The following is a 22,956-nucleotide window of genomic DNA, read 5'->3' as shown; positions in this document are numbered from 1 at the left end:
CTTAAGTCAGAGTTTCGCTGAACTTTCTGCAAATACGTGGAACTACTTTGGTAAAAAGAAGCAAGGATTCATTTAAAAAAACAAACACCTTTTTTTCTTTCAAACTGCCAAAACAGTTCCAGTGCAGATGAAATTACTCCAGGCTCCGCAAAAGAACAGATTTTTGGCTCCCACACAGATGTTCCAAAGTATTAAGACTGCTTTCCAAACATTGAATTTTCATCTTCCATAATACCAGGGAATTCATAGTACAAAAATGAGAGTTTAGATAGCATCTGTATTCATAGAACTGCTGAGGCTTCAACTTCAAAAGTAGATTCTTTTTCTTTCCCAAAAAGCTTCCAGGCTTTAACCATTTTTCTTAATTTGGCCAGATTAGGTTTTGGCTGTGGGGAAAAAAAATGCCAATGACTTAGTGACAATAATTAATTAAGAGAATGACACAGGCGAACCTCTATTACTAATTCGCACTTGGATTAACAAATGTTCACATCTGTTGCATATTATTTGGCATGAAATACAGCAGGGATCAAAAACTTGCAAGCTATATATGACCTTCCTAAGTCTTTTATGTGATTTCTCCAGAATTTACCCTTAAACTGCTGTCAACTCTGCAGGATCCATAATGCAGTTTGCTGCTGAATTTTGATGGTAAACACGGCGCAGTTTAAGAAACTATTAAGTCCCCCCAAACTAAAAAAGTATCCTTTGAAAATTTTGCCCTTTAACAATATAGCTATATCTATTCTGTAACAATAACTGCTGGACAGATAGAGATGGAAATAGAGATACCCAAGGCAGATTATTTTAAAGTGAGTGTTATGTTCCGTTATTGATGACAGTAGTTAGTGGCAATAATGACACTAATATTGATAGATTATGTACCATCAAATCAGTTGTGACGGTTAATAATTCTCTGACTATCTGTCCCTAACCTGGTCCTTCACAATGGCACACCCATTGCCACTATAACTAAGTCTATCCCATCTGGATGTTGGTTATCCTGTTTTCTTTCCTTCCACCTTTCTCAGCATTAGAGACTTCTCTAGAGAGCTAGGACTTCATATAATATGTTTGAAGGAGAATAATTTGAGCCTGGTCATTTATGCCTCAAGTGAGAATTCTGGGTTCATCTGTTCAATGATGCATGTGGTGGTTTTCCTGGCTGTCCACAGTATTCCCAGGGGTTTCTCCCAACACCAAAAACATCAATGGTCTTTCTATCCTGCTTCAACTTTTGCTTCTAAAATAAGTTGCATGAAATGCCACGCTTTGCATTATTTTGATCTTTGTAGATGTACACAATCCCAGCATCTGAATATCTTTTCCAAGGACTTTATTGCCGCTCTACTAAATAGTTCTTGCAGCATAGTTCTTGACTGCTGTTCGTTAATATTGCTCATAAAAGGCAAACGCTATGTTCTACAACTTCTTTGTCAACTCTTAAGTTATTGCACCCAATTTGGTCTTTATGTATAATTTTAGTCCCATTTTTCACTGGGTTGCTTGACTTTTATCACCAGCGCTTGGAGATCCTATAGAGAATAGAATAGAGTCACCAGCATTGTGCAAGTTATTTGTGGTTTTTTCTCCAATTTTAATACCATATTCATTTTCTTCCAATCTAATCCAACTCCCTTAATATATATATTCAGCATACTAGTGATATCAATAATTATGATCATAGGGTTGTCTTCAGGAGTTTTAACAGCATCAAAATGACAGATATGGTTGGATCAATCAAAGTCCCAGCCCTTTTTGACCTACACTGTAGGCACTATATGCATGTAAAAAAGGGGGAGTTGATCATCTATTTGCACTCAACATTTTGATTCTTTTGACCACTGCTTCAAACATCCGATAACAGTTAACAAAAGGAATGAAAGTTAAAGATAAGGATATATTGTTATATCTCAGTAGATAGTAGCATCTAGATCTGATTAGTACTTGGATAGAGGCTATCTGGAATTCCCAAATTGTTGGCTAGACCAAAGGGAATTTGGAAAAAAAAATCATATTAGAGAAAACAGTAGCAAATCCCTTCTACGTATAACACTGACAGAAAAACTCAATGGATGTACTCACCAGGGATAGAGTTTGATTTAAGGACCTTTTTACCTTTACCTTTTCAAAGAATCCAGGCACAAAAATAGGAAAAGCAGCTATCTATTGATATGAATCACATTGTCTTTCCTATGGATATAATCCCTCGGGAAACAAGATCTTTGGGCAATATCACACTTTGACATTCTTTCAATTGCATCTTACAGATTAAAACAGACATGTCAAACACAAGACCCGTGGGCCGGATCCGGATTGACCTCCCTGGGCTGTCCCAGAAATGGCAAGGAACCGGCCCCTGCTGCTCCAGCCCTGGCCCACCCCAACCCAACTGGGTGCCTGGCGCACACACAGGAAACGGCGAGTGCTCAGGGGCTGGTGGTGTGAAGCAGCAGCTGCAGCTCACTTGCCTCAGCCCACCCCACCCCTCCCAGCTCAACCCCATCACACCCAGCCACGCCCCACTTTGCAGGGCTTCTCCTCGCGTGGCTCTGCTTTGCCAGGCCAGCCTCCCCATGCCTGGTCCTGCTTTGCAGGGCTTTTCCTCGTCCGGCTCTGCTTTGCCACACTGCACCATGCCTTTCCTCGCTTGGGGCCATGGCGTTCCGTAAGCCTAGCACCCCAGGACATGCCCAGCCTGTGGGATGAAAGGCGCAGAGATGTGAGTGCACGGTGGCACAAGCCGAGCATCAGCCGGCTCTCAGTCGCTCTCTTTGCCACGTGGTAGGGCTGGAGAGGGGAACGCAGCAGTCATGCAGAGCCGCAGCCTGGAACTGCCTGAGGCTTGTGAATGTGAGAGAGAGTCAGAGACAGAGAAAGAGAGAGCCAGGAGGGGAGGAGGAGGAGGAGGAAGCCATGTTACAAAAAAGAGGAGCTTCCACCTTTCTCCCCCTCCCCCTTCTCTTTTTTTTTAACCTCCTCCTGCTCTGTTCAGGTGCAGCTGGAAAGGATGAGAAAACAGGAAGGGTTTCTCTGTGTGTATGTGTGTTTGTGTGTGTGTGTGTGTGTGTGTGAGAGAGAGAGAGAGAGATTGAGCCAGCAGGGAAGCAAAAGTGTGGAGAACGGGGAGCATTGCAGAGTAAGCAAACTTACAAAAAAAGGGGATCTCTCTCTCTGTGTCTCTCACACACACATGTGCTGCGTGGGGAAGGTGGTGTGCAGGCAGGCGAGAGAGCAAACTCACAGATTGGCTTTGTGGTCTATTCTTGCCTCCTCCCCTCCCTAAAATCCAGGCAATAATAGAACTCTTTGGATTGAATTGGAAGTTAAAAGAGGAATTGGTGTGAGTTGAAATTAAAAGGCCGAGTCAACTCCCCTCCCCCAATTATTTTGTCGGAGATGTGGAAAGTGTTTCTTGCTCCTACTTCCCCTCATCTGCTCTTTTATAATTTAATCCAGCCTTGCCCAAACTAATATCTTTTGGGTGTCATGGACCAGTTCCCATCATCCTGTGGCTATGCTGGCTAGAAATGCAATGCCTTATTTTCTCTGTAGTATGTGCCTAGGAGGCAGTAGGTCTGTGGGATTTAGATGTATGTAAACATTTGTTTCTTTTACCTAATTTATTAAATCAACATCTAATTTGAAATTAAAAGTTTCTGAGAAATCCAGGGTGGTTTACAAGAAAACTCTCAAAGACAACTATTGTAAAGCATCACTAGCACTGCTTAAAACACTATTAAAAGTGCGTATGTTAGGAAAGAAAAATATTAGTAGTAATTTACTTAGTGCTGTTTGACCATAAAATGTGCTGTTATTCTACATATGCCTGGCTGAACAGTGTGTTTGGAGTTGCCTCTAAAAGGGTGAGGGAGGCACTGTTCATATTTTCCTCGGGAGAAAGTTCTATAATTGGGGTGCTGTCTCTGAGAAGGCTCTGCATTTGGCCGCTGTTCTATAAACCAAACCAGGGGGACCATCTGGTCTAAATGGATGGTAAACAAAGATGATTATGGAGCTGGAGGCTAAAACGTATGACAAATGTTTGTGGAAATTGGGTATGTCTAGCTTAGTGAAAAGGACTAGGGGTGGTGACCTGATAGCAGTGTTCCAATATTTGATGGGCTGCCACAGAGAAGAAGGGGTCAACCTATTTTCCAAAGCATCAGAAGGCAATAATAGATGGAAACTAATCAAGAAGAAAAGCAGCCTAGAAGTACGGACTTGGGAAAACAACTAACCAGTGAAAAGGCTTGCCTTCAGAAGTTGTGGATGCTTTTAAGTAGAGATTGGATATTCCACTGTCTGGAATGGCATGGGTCCCCTGCTTGAGCAGGGCCTTGGACTAAAGACCTCAAAGGTCTCTTCCAACTCTCTTACTCTTTGAGAGAAGTGCTGCCAACCTCTCCCCCTCCCCTCGTCCCTCCCTGGGCATAGAGAGAAGGAGGGAGGGAGGGAGGGAGGGAGGGAGGGAAACAGGAAGAAAGGAAGGAAGTGAAGGAAGTAAGTAGATGGGAATGACACACAGTTTCAGCAGAGTCAACAGTCAAACACAATGTGCATCTTACATGCTCTGTGGCTTACCTGGCTTTCCTGCTGCAAATGATCCACATCTGCAAGAGGCAACATAGAAGGTCTCCCATGAGCACACTGGAAAGGCAGCTGACAACATGACAAAGAAGCCATAAGATGGCAACTTTCATCTAAAGTCAAGCTGTCGTTGAATTTAATAGCACCTAAAAAGAATGAAGAGTAGGAGAGTTTTGTGATAAAATATTTATTTCCTCATTTTTCTGAAAAAAAGATATTTCATTTTTTTCCCCAGAACAATTGATTTCCTTTTTCCCTTTTCCCTTTTTTTTGAAAAAGAAGTCACGTAGTTATGACCACTCATTTAATAACTTTTTAAAGTTATGATGGTGCTAAAAATTATTTATGACCAGTCATAATACAAATATTTACAAGTATTGCAGCATCTGTGGTTGCATGATCAAAATTCAGGTGCTTGGCAACTGGTATGTATTTATGATGGCTGCAGCATCCCAGAGTCATGTAATCGCCGTTTGTGTTAATTACAGGGGGTTTCTGACAAAAAAAGTCGATGGAGGAAGCCTGGTTTGCTTAATGACTGTGTGTCACTTAAAGATCATGGCAAAAAACATAGTAAAATCAGGCATGATTCTCTGCTTATTGATGGACGTTCCAGTCCTAATTATGGTTGTAAATTGAGAACTACCTGTGTATGGGGGGAGGAGGTTGTGGATAATACAGCAAAAGGGTACTTACAATATAGATTTCAGATTGCTAATGATGAATTAAAGGTCCAGTTTCATTTGGAATTTTAGCTTTGATATAATTAGAATGAATTTTCTCACAAGAAAATAGTGTTTTGTTTTAGGATTTTGTGGTAAGGGGCCCTCAAAGGCTGGACACTAGAGGCAACTAGAGGATAAAGAAAAGAACGGAGCAGAATTCTATAATAAAAGTTACTGACATAGACAAACCTCTCGATAAAATGAAAAAATGTAATGAAGTTATAGAACAAGCTTTAACTGATAATTCTGAAATTAGTTTGAAGGGAGATTTAACTGTGATAAGCAGTGATATGGAGAAAGATACGGGCATATAGTGCACACTGATGATTTATTCCCCAAAGGAGATGTACCAGGAAATGTATTTGGATAATTTTTTCTTACTAGATATATAAAAGAATTTTGTTAAGGTCTAGAAAGATTTCACGGAGACAGACAAATGAAAGGATAAATATTGAAAGACTTGTGACTAGAAGAACAGATGAAAAGAAAACTTGTTCTGAGCCTTTTTCTGAGGGGATTAAAAAGTGAGACCCTTAAAAATTCAGGGAAGATATATAAAGTTGATTTATTCTATTTGGCTAAAAGAGGGCAATAGTTATAAAGATGGCTTATTCTAACTAAAAGGCTAAAAAGAGCAAACAGTTATATCCTGTTTCCCTTATTGGACTATTGCTAGCAAGGAATGACTGATATAGTTTGCATTTGCTTCTATTTATTTATAATTTCTGATAACACTGAAAAAATACTACATTGCAAAAGAAATAAAAGATTAGGTAAAGGTAAAGGTTCCCCCACACATGCGTGCTAGTCATTTCCAACTCTAGGGGCCGGTGCTTATCTCCGTTTCAAAGCCGAAGAGCCAGCGCTTGTCCGAGGACGTCTCCGTGGTCATGTGGCCGGCATGACTGGACGCCAAAGGCGCACGGAACGCTGTTACCTTCCCACCGTAGTGGTCCCTATTTTTCTACTTGCATTTTTACGTGCTTTCGAACTGCTAGGTTGGCAGAAGCTGGGACGAGTAACAGCCGCTCACTCTGCTACGCGGCACTCGGGATTCAACCCACCAAACTGCCGATCTTCTGATCGACAAGCTCAGCGTCCTAACCCACTGAGCCACCGCATCCCTAATAAGATTAAAAAAACCCCAAATATTGTATTTATGCAAATGTATCTGCTAGATCCTTAACCAATCTGATTCTATAAATACAGCCACCTGGAAACTAAGATATCTATGTAACCTGCTGAAACTGTAACATATACTCTAGGGCTGGCCTAGATTTCCTCCCATACTGGGGACATTCATTTGATCCAATGGATGTCTCTCTGGACTTTTCACTGTATTGCTGCTCACCCCACAAGCCGCCCACCATCTTTTGTTTGGTTCTTTCACAGTTAGAAGTTTCCAATGACAAAAACAGCTTCCTGATTAGCAAAATGAGGCAAGGAAGAAAATTATGTTGGATTCATCTCTCTGAAATTCCTGGTATCCTATAGCCTCAGATTACAAATTGGAATAAGCCATTTTGGTGGCATCATCTTTTGGCAGCTTCTCTGCTAAAATAGAGAATATATATCCATATACAGGCAAAGAAGAAAGCCGAATCTGGCTTGGGACCAACATGCAGAGCTTCCTTCCCCTGTAAGAATTCCTCCATGAAGAATCAGCTATAATGTCTTTCATTTGCTAGAAAATCAAATGATCAAATTCCAATTCAAATCATCAGGGATTTTGTCAGAGGCACTTGGGCAATTATACCCTGGTGAGTCCTGGGTGGGAATCAGAGACAGCTCCAAGTACTGGTGATAAAGGCTGGTTCTGTTTGCCTCCTGATTCAGGATTATTCAGAAAATTGACATACATCTAAGCATAGTCAATGGGTAAATTATGTCCCAAATTCTTCAGCAAGAAAAATAATGGATCGCTGTTGTTCTCTTTTACTGCTGACTTTTCAGTGATAGCATGTTTGCCTCAGAACAAAAAAGCATACAAATATTTTCCTTACCATGGCAGGCCTGGGAAGCTAGCACTTTCAGAATGGTTAATGGTAATGTCGCTTGTGCTCCACCAGTTGTCTGCAGTAACTGAAAACAGAAGGATATTACTTGATTTTCTAAAAAATGTTTAAGAATGAAAAGTACTAGTAGTCAGGTATGATGAGAACTACAAATTACAACCTGTAGCCTCCGAAAACCTTAGCTATAGTGCCAGAGTGCCAAAAGCTGCTGCTGAATGTTATTTTATTTTTTATTTTTTCATATGATAGAAGAAGAAAATAATGGGAAATATTTAATTAAACTGTACTTAAATGTATTAATTTAATAATATTATATATAATTTTAATATACCTAAATTAAATTTATGGAGTTTGTCCTAGATATATCAACGTATTTCCATCATGTTATTCAGAAACTCTTGAGGTAAAAAGGTTGCACACGTGTATTAAAGTTACTGATCTGGAGCCATGTTCAACACCAGCAAACAGATGAATTTGATACAACTTTTTATTCCTGATGCTGATTTTACAATTGTTTTCCTCTATAATTATTCACATTATAAAATGAGAATCAGCTTCAATGAACCGATTCACTGATTACTTTTTTAATGGTATATATAAATGTAAGCCCGTTCTCAAACCTTCACAACAAAATAATAATCCATGTGGAACATGCCATGGTTTTTCAAGTCACTTATAGAAATTCCCTTTGATGGCAAATAAAGATGGATTCCCTAGTTAAATAATTAAATTATTCTGGAAAATTCTTGCTCTTTGGATATGCTCTTTTTTTATACTAAGCAACATAATGAATAAGCTAATTCAAGTGCCTATTTTGGCAACCTACCAAAATTTTAAAATGTATAGAAAATCAAATGTAGTACATGTTCTCATTTTAAATTTAATTAGTAAAACATGTCCATCTTCTTAAAGTACATACATATATTATCTTCCAAAGACCATACCTCAATTTGTTCTTGAATTAGCTCCTGAAAAAATATAAACAAGATATGATGTCAGAATTCAGTTTACGTTTCATGTTCACAAGGAAATGTTATCATCTAAAAAAAGATTATCAAATAATAATAACAGAAGTATCAGAATATAATGATATATACTTTAAATTTTAAAAAATACAAGTTCTCAGTGAATTCTTTGTAAAAGCTACTATTATCAGAAACTGGGTATATTTTTCCCCAAAGTAAACACAGTGTAATTGTTTGCAAATATACACATAAACCAACTGGAGGGGAAAATAGGTCATAGCTCACTTCTTTATTAGAAAGGCTACAATCAGGACCAACTCAGAAGTAGCAGGCTTATCCTTATTAACAATGAAGACTTCAAGACAATTCTTGGAAGTGCTTTTCTATCTTTTTTTTTTGAGCCAAACAACTAAAACCCTAAAAAAATCCAAATGGTTCCACAGCTTTTTCAAAGAACAGATATGCTGCAAGAGAACATCTGATTTCCACAGATCATCGTGGCCCAGAACTGCTAATCATAACTTTAGTCTAAAGCAAAACCAATTAAAAGCATAGGTTTTCTCACTCTACGTGTTATCTTACATTTTCAGGATTTTATCCAGACTTCTAGCAGAAAAGTAAAATACTAAACAATTGGAAGATACATTTTTATGTAGCTAGAAATTCCAAAATTTGTGCTGAATAGTGAATTAGAGCAAGCATTCACATCTCACCTGCACAATTCTCTTAGTCACAGTATGCCTTCCACGGCGCAATTCATTAGCTTCTCTCTCCACAAAACACAGTGGCACTTTGCCAACAAGAATCTGAGAGAGATTGTTTTTTGGAAACAGCAATTCAAGGCCTAAGTTCTCCAGACTTTTATGACAGCACCTGCAAAGTTTAACAAAAATTCTAAAGATCAGCCTCTAATACTTTAGTTCTCTTCCAGTATTGAAACTCCTGAACTACAAATTACTTCAAATTTCAAATTTATAAAGACCAATCACTTGTTGAGTCAAAGTTTGTGGAGATACCATTTACTCATTGTTCAGTTCAGCAATACAATTATGTTCTTTATTTTATAAGATCTTATCCAATTCAGATTATTTTTAATTCAATTCAGAAGAATAAATATTAATATAACAATTTTACAATAAAAGTCTAATCTGAAAGCACCCTTATTTTTTAAAAGAACAGTCAATATGTTGGGTGCTCTGAGTAGTACTAACCACAAGAGTCTTCTCTGATCCTCTGTTACTTCAATCTCCAATGGGGGACACAAAGTGGAAGCCAATAATTTCTTCTTGCCCAGTGCTTCATGTTGCTTGTCATAGGAATCTAATAATAAACCAACAAAACCACTGTTCATGATGATTGGAAGACAGTATATATTCACTAAGAAACTAAATATTATTCTACCCAGCAACTGATAGGCAACCTATACTATATTAAAGAAGAAATATTATTTATCCTTGACAGCAATCTTGTTAATGTTACAATGTAACTGCCAATAGTAACCAAGGCCATTCTAAGAGATATCAATTATTATAAGATTTCCATCAACAAATTATCATCCCTGAAATAATAAACTGTTATAACTATAAATGACTCCATTTAAAACCTATAATATACACTTCTTACAACCCAGAGAGTTTTTCACATTCTTGGCTAATTATTACTGCCAGGCCAGAGCCAGAAAGTTTTCTCTTGGACTCTTCATTTTAAGAAATTCATAGCTGTTATTGATATGGAGGTCAATGAACTATTATAAATTACAAGATTTGCTGCTATCTTTTATAACTAAGATCAGATTCTGGTAAAGCTCAAAAACGTCATTCTCCACGGTAGACAAAATGGAAATTATTCATATTCTACTAAAATATTTACAGAACCTACAATAAAGTTTATATAGTAATTCCTAATCATCAATGATAATTAAATTAATATATATATATTCATTATTAATGTACATTTGTATCTCAATAAATTTGATTTTTCAGCTTCCAGCTTATTTTATCAGCTGTAAAAATATTCTTTGACCATCTGAAGCTATACCTGTGATAAGTTGCTCAAGACGGACACGCTCATGGGCTGCATGCTGATCCACAAGTACAAGAAGATTCCCATCTAGAGCCATAAAAATAGTGTCTTCATCTTAACACATAACACCAGTTCTAAATTTAACCTCACTTTATCCTCAGCTTGTGAGGTAGGTTAGAATGTAGAACAGCAATTGGATCAAGCTTATATGCGAAGCTCTTCAAAGAAATAGAAATCTGAACTGGAAACTTTTCAATTCAGCTTCTGTCTTCCTTTGAGGGAACAGAACAATTGCAGGAAAATGTTTTGGAGCTCACCTAATTATATTACCGGTATTTTAATTAAAATTGAAACTCTTGAATTGATATTACCAACCAAGTCAAATTATAAACATTGTTCTGCATTTCATCATAAGCCAATGTGTGTAGTCATTTTCCAATTAATATTGTACTGAATAGATACATATACATATAGGATGTAGCAATTCATTATTACAATCTGTATAAAAGGGTTGCTGGAAGTTAGGCAGCATATACATTTAGTAAAGTATTATTATTAGATGTTCCAGTTTAATTTTTTTAAAACTCTATTCAATGAGTAAATTGGGATGATTTAAACTGCTTAGGAAACAACATGCAAGATTTTGTTCAATTGATTTTTTCTCGCAGTTAATTATCTCATGTACAAGTAAATTTTACAACATGTTTTAAATTTTTCAGAAAGTTCAAATGTTTCTTTTATAAGAAGAAATTGAAATTTTACCTGCACGTTCATTCTCTTCTTCCCTAGTATTCATTAAACACGCAATAAATTTATTGTCCACTTGATTAAGAACCTATACATTATTCAAAAATAACAGTTTTTAAAAACAGAATAATTCTATAGCATAAATGAAAAGATATGATTTCATTAGATTTTGACACTGTTAACATGCATCTGTAAATTTCTATTTGCTAACAGTACCATTATTTTACCATAGATTGCTACAACCCAGAATAAATGTATATTGTACAAATGTTCTCTTTCAAGTGATAATTGCAACGCTACCATTTACATAGATACTAACACATTTACCTGCAGAGAATCAATCATCTTTTTAGTGAACCGATAAGGATAGAGAATGTTATGTATTTTCACAGCAAGGGTATCTGCCTGCCCACTGCTAACATCCAGAGCAACCTGTAAGATAAATAATCACTTCTTAGGATTGTTATTAGATAAACAAATGGTAGACTATAAAATAATATCCCCACTTTAGTATCAACGTGTTTGATATAGATATAAAAAACAAATAAAACTATAGTGCACTATATAGTAATTAGGTATCACTCTACAAACAGAATGCAGACATTCTTAACTGGTTTTGAGGGTCAGAATTAATTATCCTTAATAATAGTCCAATTATCCTGGCTCAGGCTAATGATGATGATCACAATTTATTCCTGGTTCTAGAGTCTGATTTGGGAAACAAGGTTCACTCTTGCTAGGAATATTCTCCTTGTAACAATTTAAAAAATAACTTTCCTCTTTAAAGTAAATGTTCCCTTTTTAAAATACAAAACTGGTTGTGACTCAGCCGCTACAATTTTGCCAAGCCTGTTTATTCCCTTCTGGATGCTCAACAAATTAAAACCCTCTAAATCATAGATGTACAATCTATCCATTCTGTGGCTCTTCAGAATATCTTCTGGAGAACTCAGAATCACAAGAATTACAAATCACAGAGAAGTTGGTTTTGGGAAATCTAATGAATGAAATGAATGTATCAGATATTGCAGCATTTTAGACACACACTATTCTTTAAAGGGATACACTAAAAACAATGGGTCAATTTTTCTGGTGTGGCGGCAGGGAATTAGAGGACAAATGAGTACCTTAGAGCCATTATTTAATAAAGAAGAATAATGTTTTTAATTATATGACCCTTGGCTGCAAGAATCCCCACTAAAGCATCTCCACTTTAGACAAACTATACAGACAGGCTCAAGGCCAATGTAAAGAGGCTATCTTTACAGCAGGTAATGTGTCAGAATGCAGAAAGACAGGCAGGCAGTAAGGAAGTAAGATGCTACTATGTCCAAATGATATTACTCAAGAAATAACAAATGTGGAACAAATTTTGTCTGCCAAGACAGAGATAGTATCAAAAGTGGGTTTACAAATGAAAAACAAGAAATCAACCTGGAAATTGATTATTTACTGGATATACAAAAGAAACAGACTGATGTTGTAAAAATCAAAAGGGAAATGCAACAGCAAACCAAGAGAATAATCTGTATAATTTTTTCTTATTGATTTTACAAAAGAGGCTTGTTAAAGCATTGAAGACATGTGTGTGATGGGATAAAAAAAATCAAACCCTTCAACAATTTTTGAATGAACTAAAAAGTAAGACTGTTAGAAGTAAAAGGAAGAAATATAAAGTTGGTTTATTTGATCTAAAAAAAGATACATATTACAAAATTGGCATGTGATCTGGCACTTATGATATATGGCTACTAACTTGTGGCTCTATTCTTCAAAAATCTTCTTTTATATTTTCAGTGTTACAGTGTTTGCTTCATTTTGTTAATTCTCAATAAAAAAACCAAGCTTATATATTTTTTTCTCCACTTAGGAGCTTTAATTTCCTTTACTGTCCAGTTTCTAAAATCAACCTTTACTTATATTTCTTTGTTCTTAAAACAACCAAAACAAATTTGTTTCTCACTAGAAGCTGATTATTCTTCATAATCAACTCCCAAAGCATATAGTAAAAATCAATATTCCAGATTTATCTGGTCCCTTAATCTATTTACAACTTTCTTAGATCAAAGCCTTATTTAGCTTTTTGCTGTTTATTTCAAATTCTTTCCATTCTTTGGCTTATAATTAAAGTATTTTTTCTTTTGCTCAGAGTTACAGACAAATTCAACAAATTACAATTTTTCAAACTAATCATTCCAAAAATCAATAATAACTTTAAGATAGTTAATAGCGTTATAGTTCCAAAAGTGTTTAGAAAGATTTGCAAAGTTAGTTTCATTTAAAAGGGTCTTCCATAGTTGAGAACAAGATGGCTGATCCTACTGTCTCTCTGTGGTCAAACTCACAGAAAACCACTGTCCTGTGGTTTCCTCACAAACAGCAGCCATCTGAGCCGTGTGGGAAATCTCCCATTTTCTCTTTATTCAGGGAGATTCCATGGAACAGCTCTTCAGTTCATCATATCTTCCCCAGAAGTCACAATTTACTTGCCAATAACATGAAAATGCTTTGCCACTGCATTCTTCCAGAATGTTTCTTCTCCCTTGAATTCCCAGCTGGGCCTACAGCCCTAGAACCTCCTGTTAATCTCTTTTTCAAGTGCAGACTTCCATTTTGTTTTTTGTTTAACTCAGCCAAGTTCAAATAGGAAGTAACGTATTTACAATATGTGTGTAGCCTTTCAGAATTAGCACACAGCCTTAAGGTTTCCATATACAGCTAGGGATTGTACCCTACCTGTCTATTTAATTGCCAGAATGGATTGGAAAAAATGTGGAGAGAGCTCTACAGTTATTTTAGGATACAAATGGGTCTTATAATAATCTAGTAATCAAGTAAATTGGGAAAACACTTTTTGGAAAATTACAAATAAAACTAATTATAAACTTTAAAACAGTAAATTGTAACAACATAATGTATCATAGATACAACAGTAAAAATAAGTTTCTGGGGTTTTATTTGTGACCATGTTATATACATTTTCCTCTACTTTTGAATTGCTTTGAACAATGAATATGTGGTTTAAAACCTACACCAGTAAATAATAGAATGGGTAAGTTTAATCAATTCGAAAGTTATAGTATAAAATACAAATAATTCTGAACAAATAATAAGAGCCTTCTCTGCTGTCAATCCTGCCTTTTGGAATATCTTGTGCCCCCCCCCCTCACCGTCCAACTGAGGTTGGCTTCAACCCTCCTGAGCTTAAAGACTTGACTCTGCCAGTTGGCCTGAGTCTCCAATGGGGATGGATTCACATTGGGGGTGGTTGATAGATTAATAACAGATCTCCCCTCCCCTCCATCCAACTCCGTCCCTACCTTTAAGTTAGGATTGAGTAATTATATTTTTATAGTATTTTATCTGTATTGTCTACAGGTTTTGTAGTTTTATCCTTTTAATATTGAAAGGCACCCAGAGTTACCTTGTGGTAAGATAGGTCACCAAAAATTAAATAAATAAATAAATAAGTGCTACATAATACCACCTACCTCTGGATATTGAGCAAACACAGGATTGTCCCACTCTGAAAGCAGGCCCTGAAGAGATTCTTCTTGTGTATCTAAGGGAAAAGATAACATGCAATCTTGAAATTATAAGAATTATATCATGCTTGACATGTATATATTAAAATAAATTATTCCAAATGAAAAATTAAGTATGTGCAAGAACAAAAGTATGCCTGCTGTCAGGGAACAAATACAATATGAGATATCATGTATAATGTAAGTTTTTAATCTGTGGTTGTTTTTGTGTGTGTGTGTGTGTGTGTGTGTGTGTGTGTATAAATAACTATTTCCAGTTCTACACATCATGTGATTCATACAGGTTAATTGTTAATAGATCTCAAATTACACCAAGTTTCTGTTGGAACAGTTGCAGAATTATTTGGTTTTTTATTCTTTAACATAGTATTTTATGCCCTGGTAAACTTGGCCTACCTCTGTAATCCTGACTTTCCAAGCTTCTCTCTTTCTGTGCTTTTGGAAGGAAGGGCACAATAAGCTCACTTCGAAAGGGATGGCACCTGCACTGAAACCCTAAATATTTAACAGGTTACTTCGATATGTACTCTTATAATTACTAATTAATTAATTAATTAATTAATTTTATATACCGCCCTATTCCCGAAGGACTCAGGGCAGTTTACAGGGCGAATTAAACAATACAAACAAATACAATTAAGATAGAATTAAATTAAGACTAGCCCACAATTAAAACAAATTAAAATTTAAAATTTAAAGTTAAGTTAAAACCCCCTCAGTCCAGGCCAGAAAGATCAAATATCCAAGTTTTCAGGTCCCGGCGAAACGAGCGAAGGTCCGGGGCAGTCCGAAGCTCCACCGGCAGTTCATTCCACAGGGCAAGCGTGCCCACAGAGAATGCCCTCCCCCTTGGAATCACCCGCCGGCATTCCCTAACCGGCGGAACCCTAAGGAGGCCCTCCCTGTGGGAGCGCACAGGATGATGGGAGGCTGATGCTGGCAGCAGGTACTCCCTGAGATAATCTGGACCCATGCCATTTAGGGCTTTATAGGTCATCACCAGCACCTTGAATTACCTCTGTATATGACCCTGCATCTTATTACAATCCCCAGTCATCCCATTTTATAAGTTCACAGGGAAGTCATACTATAAAACTAAGCAGAATTACATCTTGCTCAGTATCTTCAAATAAAGAAACAAACATGGGCTGTTATGTGAAATATATACAAATAGATATTAGTAAGGTTAGTACAGATGTGATTCTCAAACTATTATAGTCTTCCACAATAAGGCACTAGAAACCTAGAAGAAGTAGAACATGCTGGGAAAGAACATATCTTAAACAAGTAGAGCCAAAAATACTTTTCTTTCAATAGCAGATGTGTTGTGGTTGTCAGTATATACTGAAGCAGAAGTGTGAGGCTTTGGGGGCCACTATCAGTGTAGTCTGCTTCTTATGCTACTACTGAGCCTTACATTCAGACTGCCTGCAGCTGCATGTTGAAAATCTATGTTCTTGCCCATGAAAGAGATTGTTGTGAATACAGTAGTCAGGAAGACAGTATACATTTTAAAAAGAAGTAGGATTCAAGCAGTTTGAGAAATGCTGCATCAGAACTTACGGTAATTACCAAAACTTTATTGAGTTCTGTGTTGCTTAACACAAACATAATTACTCTATGCAAAAGTTCCACTTAAGTACACTTCTAATTATGCAGGAAATTGGATTACCCATAATTTTTGATAAAGTACTCTGTACTGTGATTGAAGAAGAAATGACAGATCAATTTGCTGGAAGCTTATTATTTTAAACAATTCTTAAGTACAGAATGAAGCCAGATGATTCCAGAGAAAATCGTTGTCTTCATTGCTAATTGGGCAATCAAATTTACAAGAATTCTATAAATTCATGTAACACTTCTACCCACATACAGATAGTCCTCAACTTACAACCATTTGTTTAGTAACTGTTCAAAGTTACAATGGCACACACAAAAAAGTGACTCATGATCATCTTTCACATTTACGACTGTTGCATCCCCATGATCAAGTAATCAAAATTTTGACACTTGGCTACCAGCATGTATTTATGACGGCTGTGGTGCTCCAGGGTCATGTGATCCCCTTTTGTGATCTTCTGACAAGCAAAGTCAATGGGGAAGCCAGATTCACTTAACACCTGTATGACTAACTTAACAACTGCAGTGATTCACTTAGAAAATGGGGCGAGAAAGGTTGTAAAAATGGAACAAGACTCACTTAACAACTGTTTTGCTTAGCAAGAGAAATTTTGGACTCCACTGTGGTAAGTAGAGGACATACTTATGCATGTATGTTAAGTGACATAGAGCTGAGCAAGATTAAGGAGGCAAATACTATATAGATCTCAGGAATATATTTAACTAGTTGGGCTAAATAAATAGTCTTGGAAACAAGAGGTATTCTTTACTTTTATTTATACTGTAGGATAGGATAGGATAGGATAGGATAGGATAGGATAGGATAGGATAGGATAGGATAGGATAGGAAAGAAATGAAACTTTATTGTCACTTTAAATGTACACTAATCAGCATACATTAAAATGAAATTTCATTGCATTCAGTTCTCAAAAAAATACCACTATGTATATATATCCACATATACAAACATATATGATAAAGAGAAACATCACAATCTATTGATTATATGGCAAAAAAAAGAATCCTGCCAACTTACAAGACTAATGGCATAAGAAACAAAGCTGTCACAGAATCTAGTAATTCTGCTATAAATACTTCAAAACCTCCTCCCAGAGAGGAGCAACAGAAACAGACAGTGAAGTGGGGTCTCTAACAATGCTTTGAGCACCAAGCACATAGCGCTTATAAGCAGTATCCTGAATAACAGAAGCGAGCTTCCTATAATCTTCTCAGCTGTCCTTACCACTCTCTGTATCTGAGGCACTGCTACCACCAAACCAACAGTGATGCAGTTTGTTAAAATGCTCTCAATCGTGCCTCTATAAGACGTGGCCAGGACAGGAGAAAGATGTGCTCTCCTCATCCAACACAAGAAATGCAAATGCTGGTTTGCACACTTCACTAAAGATAACTTATGAAGAGACCAAATCAGATTGTTAGTTATCTGCACCCCTATTGTGTTAAGTATGACACCATCATACTTAACATACTTGATTGATTGATGATTAATTAATTTGCATATCTCTCCTGCTGCCAGCTCCCAGTAACTTACACAATATAAGGAAATTATTAAAACATTCACAGTACATTTAAAATTACTACTTAAATAACTAAATCTGAAAACTCTTTAATACTATATCAACAAGACTAGCAGAAATTAAAATATAAAAATATAAATGGCACCACAGTACACAAGACTTCTTCAATGCTTCTCATATTTATTTTTATCTGGGGTAATCTGTCATTTATGAGCTAAACTATCAACTGACTTATCTGCTGTCTCTTAATTGCTTATGACTGTTCTTTCCTCTGTTCGTTTCCCAGCCTCTCCATAATCTCTCACAGTATACTGGGGAAGCTAATGCTCTGAATTATTAAGATTTAACTCCTGATACAGCCATTCTCTCCATAATGCTATATTGGCAATGAAATAGATATATACCATGTACTTACCATTCTCTATGACATTTACAGCCATTGTGCTTAGATCCTGAGTACAAGCAACCGAAGCTTCTTCAGGAGGAGCTCTATAGGAACTCAGCCCACTCATTTTGTTGATGAATACCATTCTGCCCAATGATGCATCAAACTGATAAAACCATTTAGAGGGACTGAATTTTGGTTTCTCACTGACACTTGAATCATCTGTGTTCTTCTCCATATTTCTAGGCACATTTATACTTTGCTCATTACATTTCACAGCTTGCTTTGTAAATTCGCCCATAACACTTGCATCTTCATAAGAACTGTCAGTATCCACTTTGTTGCACAGAACTGAGTGTCTATTCTGGGCGATCGTGTATTCTCCATCAGTGTCAATGAAACAATGATCAATAGTTCCTTCCCCATCTGCTCTTGCACTTAATGTTCCCATGGATTTATCTTGTTTGTCAGAGACGGAAGTAAAACAATTACTTTCTGCCTCTTCCTTTCTTATGGAAAGACAATGTTGAGATTTTTTATAGGTATTTTGCAAATGAGTACTAGATGTGAGATGCTGTATATTTTTATCTTTGGGGCCTGAACATACTTCAGTTTGAGCTAAAGATATCTCTATGGATTGTGTACTCATAACATCTTTATCACATTCTTTCATTCTTGACACTTTAGAGGCGAGTGTCCTTGTGCAATTAGATCCAGGTGGAGATTTCCTTACTTTTTGAGAATATTCTGTAATGGTACTTGTACTAAAAGCTTTTCTGATTGACATATTTTCTTCTGGGGAATGTTGAGACTTTTCTAAGAGAGGGAGGCAATTATAGTCATTATTATTAGACTCAATATATTCTTTTGTCAGAGTTCCACAAATATTCTGTAGATCTGTTGTATCACCAGCCATAGATCTTGAACAGACTGGTGCTTCATTACTATTTCTTATTTCTGTACCTCTTATTGATGCATTCCTTTTTAAATTCCCGTAATATTTTCTGAACCTATCTAATGATCCCAGTTTTGGATGGCAATATAATTTTGTTGAATCACAATATTGAAGCCTAACAGAAACATCATTTATTTGCCTACTGCTGTTTAGACCACCTAGATGATTAACTGAATCTGCAGGCACCACAGGCATACATCCTTTCACATGTGATATTACCGAATGCACAGTACTATCTGCAGGAAGTGAGGCTGATGTACCCTTTTTTTCTAGCCATTCCTTTGTGTTTCTTGTATGTATTATATTGGTTTTTGTCATATATTCTAAAGAACTTGGAATCTGCTCTGAAAATTCTAGCTGTTTTTCAGACATATCCTTGGCACTTACTGGACCCAGTTTAGTCTGTCTGTTTAATAAATTACTAGAGTCCATTGTTTTATATGGTGGCTGATTTTGAGCTAAATATGCTATAATGTTTTGGGAACTTGGTTTCAAAGGATCATGTTCTATAGTCAGTCTCCTAGCAGTGTTTAATTTTCCCATCAAGATATTTTCAAAATTATATTTACATTTAAATTCATCAATATGATCTACAATTTCAGTACATTTTACAGCAGTTGAATCAGGGCTTCTTTCCTGGATTCCTGCATCTTGTTGACTATTTGCATCTTTCCCATGGTTCTCAGTACAAAGCAAAATACCAGAATGCTGGTCTGTTTCTGAAACAATTGATTGGTCTTGGATGCCATGTTTTTCTGGGTATTTGGAATTCATAACATCAATCTGTAGTTTTGACTCTTCAGGGATTATGTTGAATTTTAGAAAATCAGAAATAATGTCATTTTTATTAGGCAGAAGACACTTATCTTTACTTTGCAATTCATGAACAGATTCAAAACCAGTTACATCTGAATAAACACCTACTTCTTTCGCATTGTTAATAGGTTGTATATTCTCTGCTGTCTTTGTTAGAGTAACTTTTCTTCTGACAGATTTTGATTGCAGATTAAATGTTTCATAAGAATCCACAATATTATCACAAGCTGTCTTAAAGCTCTCCTGCATACCCTTCTCTTTAAGGAGAGAAGACTTTAAAGCTGTTATGTTACCCAAGCAAAAATCATTATTTTCATTAAATTCTGTAGTATCTTCACCACACAACTCAATAAATAAATGTTCTTGCTTTAAAAATGCTTTTACTCCTTCTTCAAGGCAGGTTAGGAGAGCATCCCATCTGCGAAATTCTATTAAAGTTTTTGCGGGTTCCAAACATATATCATATTCATCAAGCTGACACTTCACATTGATAATAAACACACCATAAAGTTCTGAGCCAGAACGATGGCGGACAGGACTTGAGAGCAAAGACCCAGTTTTTGTTTTACATATAATGCTCTGTTTCCTCAATAGAAAGTCAATAAGCTTATGCAATTTTGTTTTTAATATCAATCTATTATTTACATACAAAAACTGAATATTTTTATTGTAATGTCCTTCTGAACTGATAAAGCCTGTTATTTCAAATCCTCCAGACATATAGTTTATTTCTCGTAATTTCTGGGATTTACCTAGACCATAAATCTGAGAAAAACGTGTGCACATATCTTTTGTTTTGGGTAGTTGAAGCACCATTGAACAGGAAGCTTCATTTCGTAAAGAAAAAGAGACAGATGGATGAACAAGTGAAAGAGCCTGCACTTTATGCCTCAGTCTCTCAAATTCCAGTGTGAAATCCATGCACTTTCTCCTCACGGGTAACTGATGGTACAAATTGTATACAGTCACTGTTGTTCCAAGACTTGGCCTATTCAGTTCTGCTTCTGAGACTTCAAAACCTTTTCCATCGTGAAACAGTTTCAAGAAGGTTTTTGCTATCTTACTTGTCTTGGATGATATTTCCAATATACTGGCCATACTTGCAATGCTTGCCAAAGCCTCTCCACGGAAGCCATAAAACTTCAGATTTTCTAAGTCTTCCAATGAATAACATTTACTAGTAAAGTATCTATTGCCTACTTTGTTAAGGTCTTCTCTTCCCATCCCACAGCCATTGTCCACCACCTGTACTTTAAAGATTTCCAAATCCACTCTAATAGCAATACATGTAGCTTTTGCATCTATGCTATTAAGGATAAGCTCCTCAACACAATGTCCAACTGAGTTAATTGCTACTCCAGAGCGCAAACTGGTTTGTACTTCTCCAGGCAAGCATTTGATCATTGTAAGAGGAAGACTTTTGAAATTTTAGTCTATTGGTTATGCATGGCCACCTGCTTTTTCTATAAATGTCCTGTTAAAAAAAACAGAGAATTCAATGATCTTTTAATTTTTTTAGCCAGCTATTTAACAAATCCCTTAATATTTTCCAGAGTGTTTCCCATTCCCATTTTGTATTTTAATAAAGAAAATCCAGTTCAATTTAGAAACATTTTTCTTTTGCTTAAGTTCAATCTAGATATATTTAGCTAGACTACCTTTTCAAATTGCATGCAGGAACTATTTGCAGGGATGTTAACATAGCTCTCCCTGTGCTCTCCCCCTAAAAATGGCTCCCTGTTTTAGTCAAATCCTAATTCTCAGTTCCCATTAATAACAGATTAGCTGAATAGTGGAGAAACTGGACAATTTATTTCTAAACTATAACATGGAAAATTTTAGGAAAAAATTACTAGTGAGCTAACTTGCCATTCTTTGATTAATGCAATTGTAATTTTTTCTGTGATAACAATATTACATTTACCAGCCAGTTGGTGCAATAGTTAACACTCTTACATTCCTTTATTTGTGTTGACATGCACTGAGCTAAGTGCTCTCACAGGACAGTTGTGAAGATAAAAATGTGACAAACCCCTTGCACATACGCAAATAGGTTGGAAGCTTGGACGAGTGGAAAATAAGATGTAAAACCGGTAAGAGGACTTTATAATGTACATTTCGATAATGCTGCACTGCTGAGACTATTTTAGCAATGGACAATAATGAAACTGGAAAAAGTCCCACCTTTCTGCCAGATTTAAGGAGGAACTTTTGGCTTCAAGATGACTGATAACATGCGAGAAAAGGGGTGGTGGGTACCGTCGTCCCCATTAAGCAGTTTCTGGAGATTTGTCGTTAGTTCCGTTTTCTTCCCATCGCCTCTCCTCTGAAGTAACTGCAGGCTCTGCCTCATCTCATTCCAAGCATAGCCAGAGCTGCGTCGTTTCTTTTCAGTGTATTTTTTTTCCAGCCGGACAAAATCACCTCAGTGGGACCCGACCCAACTCTCATCTTCCGTTTCTTCAGTTGGCTTTATTGTCAATCACCCGAAAGCAGATCCGTGCTGAGGAAGAAATTGGGCCTTCTCAAATGCCTCATGTGAGAACTTCAGTTCCCAGCGTACATCGGAAATATTGCAATGCATTCTGGGCATTGTAGTATTTCTGTGTTCTTTTTTTTTACAAGACGGCTCGAAATTTTCTGTTAGCTCCTCCAAATCACTGCATAAGTAAATCCAAACTTGCTACTGATCCTCGCAGGATCTCCTATGATCAGCTAAACCTGAACAATCTTCCGGAATTAAACAGCTACAGAATAAAAAGTGTTGAACAAGGGGACAAGAAGCACAGGAAAAATTAGGTGGATACATATTTTCGGCTTAAATGTAAGCTCGAGCTATAATAACCGTGCCCATTGGAAATATCGAATTAGACGATCTTTGAAGCACTGGACATTTTTCTGAATATTTACCGTTTTGATTCATAGCACTCCTTCAAAGTTATCCTTCAAGAGTTTAAATATAAATCAATATCTTTAGGGAGAAATATATATATATTTAAAAATATATGGCAATCACGTAAAATGAGTGCCAA

General features: G+C 36.5%; 1 protein-coding gene across 2 annotated transcripts; it reads right to left on the bottom strand.

Annotated features, from left to right (window-relative positions):
- Window positions 1-221: 221 nt before the first annotated feature.
- On the bottom strand, window positions 222-22,582 carry MLH3 (mutL homolog 3). Of its 2 annotated transcripts, none has more exons than XM_083379021.1 (12): window positions 22,109-22,582; window positions 18,184-21,398; window positions 14,556-14,626; window positions 11,392-11,496; window positions 11,080-11,152; window positions 10,333-10,404; window positions 9,507-9,615; window positions 9,009-9,168; window positions 8,275-8,298; window positions 7,319-7,397; window positions 4,585-4,736; window positions 222-386 (listed from the first exon to the last, which is right to left on the bottom strand). In XM_083379021.1, the coding sequence occupies exons 2-12, from the start codon at window positions 21,326-21,328 to the stop codon at window positions 282-284; spliced, it is 4,095 nt and encodes a 1,364-aa protein (XP_083235147.1). In that variant the 5' UTR covers window positions 21,329-21,398; window positions 22,109-22,582; the 3' UTR covers window positions 222-281. The 2 variants fall into 2 exon arrangements, 1 of the variants encoding a protein (XP_083235147.1); XR_014494332.1 differs by lacking the exon at window positions 222-386 and adding an exon at window positions 5,287-5,442 and having other exon boundaries at window positions 4,598-4,736.
- Between the last annotated feature and the right edge of the window lie 374 nt (window positions 22,583-22,956).

Source organism: Vipera ursinii (genome assembly GCF_947247035.1).
Source record: "Vipera ursinii genome assembly, chromosome: 1".
In the NCBI taxonomy this organism is placed as follows: Eukaryota; Metazoa; Chordata; class Lepidosauria; order Squamata; family Viperidae; genus Vipera; species Vipera ursinii.
This window is presented reverse-complemented; position numbering and strand designations above follow the sequence as displayed.

What these genes read in the sequence shown, in the direction of transcription:
- MLH3 (XM_083379021.1), bottom strand. Translation starts at nt 21,328, where the DNA reads ATGATCAAATGCTTGCCTGGAGAAGTACAAACCAGTTTGCGCTCTGGA. An exon ending in TGTTTGCTCAATATCCAGAG is followed by an intron (nt 11,497 to 14,555) that starts GTAGGTGGTATT and finishes TTTATCTTACAG; the next exon opens with GTTGCTCTGGATGTTAGCAG. An exon ending in AGAAGAGAATGAACGTGCAG is followed by an intron (nt 10,405 to 11,079) that starts GTAAAATTTCAA and finishes TTATGGCTCTAG; the next exon opens with ATGGGAATCTTCTTGTACTT.